General features: G+C 41.2%; 1 protein-coding gene across 1 annotated transcript; it reads right to left on the bottom strand.

Annotated features, from left to right (window-relative positions):
- On the bottom strand, window positions 1–6,226 carry LOC139645475 (GTPase IMAP family member 9-like). The gene is made up of 2 exons (XM_071521194.1): window positions 6,174–6,226; window positions 1–2,319 (listed from the first exon to the last, which is right to left on the bottom strand). Exons 1-2 carry the CDS (start codon window positions 6,190–6,192, stop codon window positions 1,298–1,300), a joined length of 1,041 nt encoding a protein of 346 aa, XP_071377295.1. The 5' UTR covers window positions 6,193–6,226; the 3' UTR covers window positions 1–1,297.
- Between the last annotated feature and the right edge of the window lie 1,909 nt (window positions 6,227–8,135).

The raw sequence follows: 8,135 nt of genomic DNA, 5'->3' as shown, positions 1-8,135 counted from the left end.
ATCTGCAATTATTAAAATATGTAAAGGTTTTCACATGGTAACAGTGATATGGAGTTAATGGAATACTGTAAATCTGTACAAAATGTAAAGTTTCAAAAATCTTGGAACAGTTTAGATGTTTTTAGTTTGAAAACAACTATACAATAGTACATGATCACAATATTTATCATAACTATTAATTATTTAGTGTAACAACATGTTCTATACAATAGTCCATGATCACTGATATTCAATTCAATTCAATTCAATAAATCTTTATTGTCCCCGGAGGGCAATTCTGGTGCAGCATAAAAAACATGGGAGAAACATACTGTACATACGACAACAACAAAAACACTATAAACCGTGAGTAATAGCAAACATCAAGTTAGCAAAGTGCAATGAGTATAGAAAACAGATTGCTGAAAATAATTTCTCTGTAGTAGTTGTTTTCACCTGTGCCATCTGAGTTTGTGATGAGAATATTAGTCAGTATAAGCACCTACTTCATTTTACAAATGTCACAGTGTTACAGTATGGCTGAGTTTGAGGGCCTGCCATGATTTTTCTTAAACAGCTCGGGCCTAAATGTTAGTGTATTGTGAAAGTACAGGTCTGTAGGAGTGTTTTGACATATAACTTGTGCAGTAGTAATGAGGTGACCTGTGCAGTGTACAATCTAGTCTAATTACAGTTGTAAATGGCACATATTATGGCATTTTTCATTATTATTATGGCATCAAATATTAGGGTCCTCATTTATTGGATTTGACGATTAAATACAAATTAATTGGTTTAAAACTGTATTTCTGCACATTTAAACGTTTCTTGCGCTTTTATTTTGAAGGTTAGTTACCGGAAGTCTTGTTTTCCGGATATTCTGGTCAGTGTAATGCATCTTGAGCTCATCAAGGACCTGGATAGCGAATCCGAGGGCACGGATTCCTGATCCATGGGCATACAAATCTGAGATCACGGATTACTAATCCGTGGGTACGGATTTCCATTTTTTGATTTTTTCAGGTGACCCCAGGGGGGCTCCGTATGTAACTAGATGGAAAATTTCATCTTCATCACCTTATGAATTCTGTAAAGGTTTACACATTCAATAAGAAATCACTTTTATTGCAAGATCACTTTAACCACTGTAACACATATTTGTTATTATAAATCTGTATGGCACAAATGCATATTTGTAGGCCATCTCTATTGCTAACACCCGTGAGTTCATGGGTATTAGCAATAGAGATGGCCTACAAATGTGCATGTCATTACAAATTGTGACCTATAGGAAAACCGTATCAGACAATGTGAGGATTTACAAAATGTTACACCAAGTACTGCTTTCAGCCTTCTTTCTGGCCTCTTCTTCATGCCTTCTTTCCAACTCTTGTTGTTTCTTTTTTAGGTCTCTATCATGCGCTTCCATTAATGTTTTCTTCAGCTTTGCCATCTCCTTTTCTTTCTCCTCTCTTTCTTTCTTTCCCTGTGCTTCTCTCTGCTCCCTCTCCTGCTTCCTCTCCTTGGCTCTCTCCTCCCTCTCCCTCTTCCTCTCCTCCTCTCTCTCCTTCCTCTCCCTCTCCCTCTCAGCCTGGGCTCGCTCATTTATTTTCCTCAGCTGTTCTTGATATTTTTCCTCTAGTTTCTTCTGCACTTGCTCTCGCTCTTTGCGTATTTGCTCCTCTATCTCTTTCAGGATTCGTTGTTTCTCCTCTTCGATTGCCCTCTCTGCTTTTTGGAACATCTTGTTGGTGTAGTGGCTTCCTCCATTCTTCTCTGTTATATTTCTGGTCTTCTTGAGCAGCTCGGTGACCTGGGAGCCATCCTTCATCTTATTGTTGAAGACGTGATAATGGCCGTTACATTTGTCCACGAGTTCCTGCAGGTCTTCGCTCTCCATCAAGAAGTCCTCAATAGAGGAATTCTTCAGCTGGTCACCATGAGTAAAGAGAACCATGCTGTATTTGTCGGCATCTTTTCCAAAGATTTCCTGAATCTTCTGCACCGTCTGCTTCTCTTCTTCTGTGTATCTTCCCAGCCTGATCACTACCAGGAACACATGGGGTCCAGGAGCAGCAAATTTAAGGCATTGGGTCATATCTCTAACTGTCTTGTCCTGGGAATACCTGGTGTCAAACAAGCCTGGAGTGTCAATAACAGCAATCTTCTGTCCATCCACCACACCTCTGGCCTTAGAGCAGTCTACAGTCATAGACTTTGGGCTGAACTTTGATTCAAAGGCTTTTCGCCCCAGAATGGTGTTTCCAGTGGCACTCTTCCCAATTCCAGTCTTCCCCACCATCACAATCCTGAGCTCCTCATTATTATATCTGGTAGGTTCTGAGGGGAAGAATGAATAACATGAACTAAGAATCAACACTCCAAAAGATTTATATGTGAGCAGCCACTACTGAGAGAGCAGATCATATGGTGTTATCAGTAAGTAATGAACTGAATAGTTGTCTAATGTAGGGACAATATGTGTAGACCTAGGAGAAAAGATTCCTGCCCTCTTAACAAAAAGGTTCTGTATTAGTATCAGAAAATGTTTTTAGGAACCCTTTGAGAAAGGTTCTCTATAGCAGTGATTTTCAACCACTGTGCCACGGCACACTAGTGTGCTGTGAGAGATCGTCAGGTGTGCCGTGGGAAATTAACCGATTTCATCTAATTGGTCCAAAACAACATTACTCAGTTACCGCAAATAATAAGTCATTGTTGAATGTCTGTGTCTGCGTTGTAGTGACGGGCAGAGCAATTAAATACTCTTCCACTAGATGGCAGCAGGCAGCTAACGGCCTTGTTAACCTTGTTAATCAGAGACAATAGAATTAGTGAATTAGAATCAGTGATGCATGGAGCAAGGCGGGAGTGACAGCGATGGATAAATATTTGAAAAGAAAAAGTACTAGGCCTAACTCTGAACTGGGCCCTGGACAAAATTCTGACCCAGATGAATGTACTAGTATGAGTGGTGGTGAGAAGAAAGCAAAAACGGTGAGCTCAAGGCAATACAGTGAAAGTTATCTTTCCTTTGGATTTACTTTTACCGGGGAACAGACAGCACCGATTCCGTTATGCTTGGTGTGTGGGGAAAAGTTGTCAAACAGTGCCATGGTCCCAAGCAAACTTAAACGCCATCTCCAAGCGAAGCACCCGTCACTTCAAAACAAGAACGCGGACTATTGAAAAACAGGCAACATTACTGAGGAAAACCACAAAGGTGAATGAGAGAGCTCTCAAAGCTAGCTACCAAGTTGCTGAGCTCATAGCCAAATCAAAAAAGCCACACACTGTGGCAGAGACACTGATACTACCTGCCTGCAAAGCCATCGTGAACGAGATGCTTGGCCCTGACGCGGCTAAAGAAATAGCTAAAGTCCCTCTCTCGGATAACACAATTGCCAGACGTATTGATGACATGTCTGCAGACATTGAGAGTATAGTTTTGGAAAAGATGCACATCAGTGGGAAATTTGCATTACAGCTTGATGAGTCTACGGACATCAGTGGACATGCTCAACTTTTGGCCAATGTGCGTTTTGTGGATGGAGGCGCCATCAGAGAAAACTTTCTGTTTTGCAAGGCATTGCCAGAAAAAACAACAGGAGAGGAAATATTTCGGGTCGCATCAGAATATCTTGAGCAAGGAGGACTTGCGTGGGAAAACTGCATAAGTGTCTGCACTGATGGAGCAGCAGCCATGGTCGGGCGCACGAAAGGGTTCGTTAGCCGTGTGAAAGAGAGACACCCAGATGTTATCATTACGCACTGTTTTTTGCACCGGGAGGCACTCGTTGCCAAGACTTTACCAGCAGACCTGGCACCTGTGCTGGAAGATGTTGTGCGTATGATAAACTTTGTAAAGGCAAGACCGCTAAAAAGCCACCTATTTGCATCTCTGTGTGAGGAAATGGGAGCGGAGCATAAAGTCTTATTGCTCCATACTGAGGTCCGGTGGTTGTCGCGGGGCAGAGTGTTGGCCCGTGTGTATGAGCTGCGGGAGGAACTGAAGGTGTTTCTGACTAATGAGAGGTGCGATGACGCAAAGCTGCTTGCAAGTGATGAGTGGTGTGCAAGGCTGGCATACCTGGCAGATATATTTCAACATCTGAATGAACTGAACACACGGATGCAAGGCCGAAATGAAAATCTGCTCACAAATACGGATAAAATAAATGGATTCCGTTCAAAGGTGCAGCTCTGGCAACAACACGTGGAAAGTGCCAACCTTGGCATGTTCCCACTCACACAGAAATGGCAAGGTGTCAACACTGCTGCACTGTGTGAGACAATAGGTACACATTTGAAAACTCTTGAGCAGAAGTTGTCGTTTTATTTTCCTTCATCCTCCACTGATTGCTTTGACTGGGTTAGGGACCCATATAGCTCAGCAGCAGTTCTTGGAAAGGACATGACTTTGCAGGAGCAGGAGGAAATAACTGCGCTGAGACAAGATCGTGGTTTAAAGCTGAGCTTTGCTGATCTACCTTTGGACAGTTTTTGGTTGACTGCTGCCAAGGAGTTCCCTATTCTGGCAAACAGGGCTATTTCAACATTGCTCCCCTTTTCCACAACATATCTGCGTGAGCTGAGCTTTTCAAGCATGACTGCTATAAAAACTAAAAAAAGAGAGAGACTGAGAACACTTGAGGAAGAGCTTCGTGTGTGTCTTTCTTCAATCCCTGCCAGGATATCAGCTTTGTGTTCAACTAAACAGGCCCAGGTTTCACATTGAGTGAGTATAAATAAATTGAAGGACTACATTGTCATTATATATTGCATTAAAAGCCTCAGAGTGTAATTTTATAACATTTTCATTTGGTGGTGTGCCGCGGGAGTTTTTTTTTGTAAAAAGTGTGCCATGCCTCAAAAAAGGTTGAAAAACACTGCTCTATAGCACCAAATGGCTCAAATGGTTCTACATAAACCCTTTATGGTTCTGTAAAGAACCATTTGTGAAACACCCAAATAATTGAAAAAAAAATTAATATCTTGGTCATTTACTCTGATTAACCATTTTTTTTTAATTTAATACATTTTATTGTGTTCCTTCATGAAAATAGATAACTTGCAGTCTAGAGGAAGGTTCCACAGAATGTGATAATGAAGTGACAGTTGCTATCTATCAGAGTTTCTTTACTAAGTGAAAGACAATGCCAGTGAATTCTTATAAATTGATTATTAGAAATATGGCTATTTTACTTGAAGTTGGTAATGGAAGTGAATTTCTGAAATAATCTATAAATAAATCCATTTTACATTCCTAGGAGGACGATTGATAAGTGTATAGTACAAAGCCTCTCAATACGAGCCTCTCTACTTCTCCTGTTCACACACAGGGAGCTGACTGGGAGGGACCGAGAAGCCTGTCACTCAATCATTGATCTGACCAATAGAAGAGCAGCAGACCCACACAACTCCAAAGCCCCGCCCCTCATACTCTTGTAGAAAAAATGCAGATATAAGCGTTTCTGAGGTTTACGCCATCTGCTGTTTAAACCAAAAAATGATGACTTGCGTTCACATGAAGAATTAAATGGCAATCTGAGACAGACAGAAGCAATGACCATATCAAATTTAATTGCATTGGTTCAAATCAAAATTTTCTTGAGTTACAGTTATATTCAGCAGACAAAACATTGAGGTCCGAGGCAGAGGGCTGCGTTCCGGCCCATTTCCAGCACTGATTATAAGTGAAAAACATACAGTAGGCCTACATCGGTCAAAAAACTCAAACCTTAAAGTGCAAGAGCTATGTAAGTATCACAGACTATGTCGCCAGAGTATATTATGTGAAATTCTGTGCACAGACAAAAATAGAGGAGATAAAATGAGGGAAGGTCACGTGCAAGATATCTGATGTCCATTATGCTCATGTGAAAGAAATAAGGCTGAAATAAAAGACAATAAGAATATCTTTTAACTGCCACCCAAATATGCCTGTTACAGGTCTGTATCTATCCAGAGATCACAGTTAAAATTGGTTTCGCCACTGACCCCTATTAGTGCTCATATAGAGAAGAAATTAATCTGTGTTATTCTTGATTTAAAAGATGCAGAGGCTAGATGTGGCCCATGAGCCACCAGTTGCCCATCATTGATGTAAAACCATAACATAATAAAAGTTTAAGTTAATGTATCTTAGAGTATTTGTTAATGAACAATATGAATACATTAATTTATTGACTTACCATATTGTTTACGGAACATGTTTGGGAGTGCAGAGTAGATATGCTGCTGGAGGGTAGATGCAGACTGCAGTGTCTGTCTACAAATGTCCCTCTGTATATAATGGCTTCATGGACCAACCCATGTCCATATATGGGTGTATTATGGACAGCAAATCATAGTGAGGAGTTATCTAAAAACTTCCCATCCTGTTCACCCCTCCCTTCAGCAATTACACGTGATCGTAGGTAACGACTGCTCCTGACCAGTCCTAGAACACTAAGTGCGTCTTGAGAAGGAAAACTCCACTCCACCATGTCACCTGCAGGACTCACTGCAACTTTTTAACTTGAGAGTTTAAGGTTTATTAGGCTGTTTCTATATTATTTACTTTTATCTAATTTATTTTCATTTCATACTAGATTTCTTTACTAGACCTATATTTTTCTCACTAATGATCTGTGTATAAAATGGAGGGATGTGGTGAAATAGAGTGGTGTGCTCCAGGAGAGGGGGACACTGAGTTATGATATAAAAAAAAAAAGTGGTGAGCTTTTGGAGAAGGAAGAAGGAAGAGGACGGGGAAAAAAACGTTTTCAGAAGAATGTTCAGTAACTTGCTGACATGCAGTGAAACCAGTCATGTAGGCTACTGTGCGTCTGTTGTGGGGCCGTTGCCAAGACAAACACCTGAACAGTGTGTCATTAAAACTGACAGCTGTCTTGATCAGAGACCAAAAGCTCTGATATGAATCATCACTCCTAAATCTGAGGCTAGTAATTCATTTTGCCCAGTGGCAAGTATCTGGAGCAACAGAAAAGACAAAAACATACATTAACATTAAACCCACGAACATACTGTACGCCTATTGCATTAGCAGTTGGCTGTAAACTCTCTGCAGGTAACTTAAATAATGTCTCTGTGGCGATTTTAAGCATATATAATTGTTTCTGTTGTGTATTTCATTTTTGTTTAGTAGCCGGCAATAGACCGGCAAATGAGAGCCAAGTTCCAGAGAATACAAAATACAGGAAGTGTGAAAAGAAAAATACGCCATCTCCTTGTTTGTTTTGGTGGTGTGTTGAAGTAGCATGAGAGCTCATGTTTTCAACAGATTGGAGGGTTGCATGACTTAAGAACTCAGGTAGTTTGTGATTCCCAAATTCAGTTGGTCGTCAAGCATGTGATCCCCAAATCTAACCAGTTGTCACCAACTGTCTCTCTTCAACGACACAAGACGAATAGTCTGCAAATGCCAGTCATTAAGTATGTGGTGTCCAGTGTTTTCAGTGTGTTTCAGTTGCATAGTCTGTCTCCAGCTTTAATGGGGCTTGAGGTTGTTTGTGGGACTGCCTCAGATTACTTGCACTCAGTGACTGTTATTATGCTTCTAAAACATTTTTCTCTACCTCCCTTGGTCTCTCTCACTGTCTCTCACTCCGTTCTTTCTTTTTCCACCTCGCTCCCCTACTTTTCTCCCTTCCTCCCTCCCTCAGGATGTAGAAGTGAGTCCCTACCGACGCCGCAGCTCTACCTGTCATCCCGGTGGCCCTTTGTGATTGGACGGCAGGCACAGCGGGGAGGAGGGGGACGGGCTAACGGTTACGGAAGAGCCCAGGTCCTCGCCTCTGGCCCTCCCGGCCCTTCTGAGCAGGATGAGGTCATTTCCTGTCCGGGCTGCTGTCTAGGGGACTGTTTGTTATTTATGAGCAGGGTTGGGGAGTAACGGAATACATGTAACGGCTTTACATATTTAAAATACAAAATATGAGCAACTGTATTCCGTTACAGTTACAGTTTAAATTGGTGGTATTCTGAATACAGTTACTGTCTTTAAAATAGATTACTTGAAGGGATTACTTTATTTGTTTGTTTTGTTTTATTTGCTCTAAAATTCATATGAGGCACGCATTTCCCATAAACAGATTTAAAAAATGTGCAACAATTTGTGCATGCACGGTGCACCTGCCACACACCACAAGACA

Source organism: Centroberyx affinis, unplaced genomic scaffold, assembly GCF_046629955.1.
Source record: "Centroberyx affinis isolate AG114_WGS23_722 - 3 ecotype Tasmania unplaced genomic scaffold, CSIRO-AGI_Caff_v1 ptg000868l_1, whole genome shotgun sequence".
Classification (NCBI taxonomy): Eukaryota; Metazoa; Chordata; class Actinopteri; order Beryciformes; family Berycidae; genus Centroberyx; species Centroberyx affinis.
The sequence above is the reverse complement of the archived record's forward strand: the minus strand, read 5'-3'. Positions and strand labels throughout refer to the sequence as shown.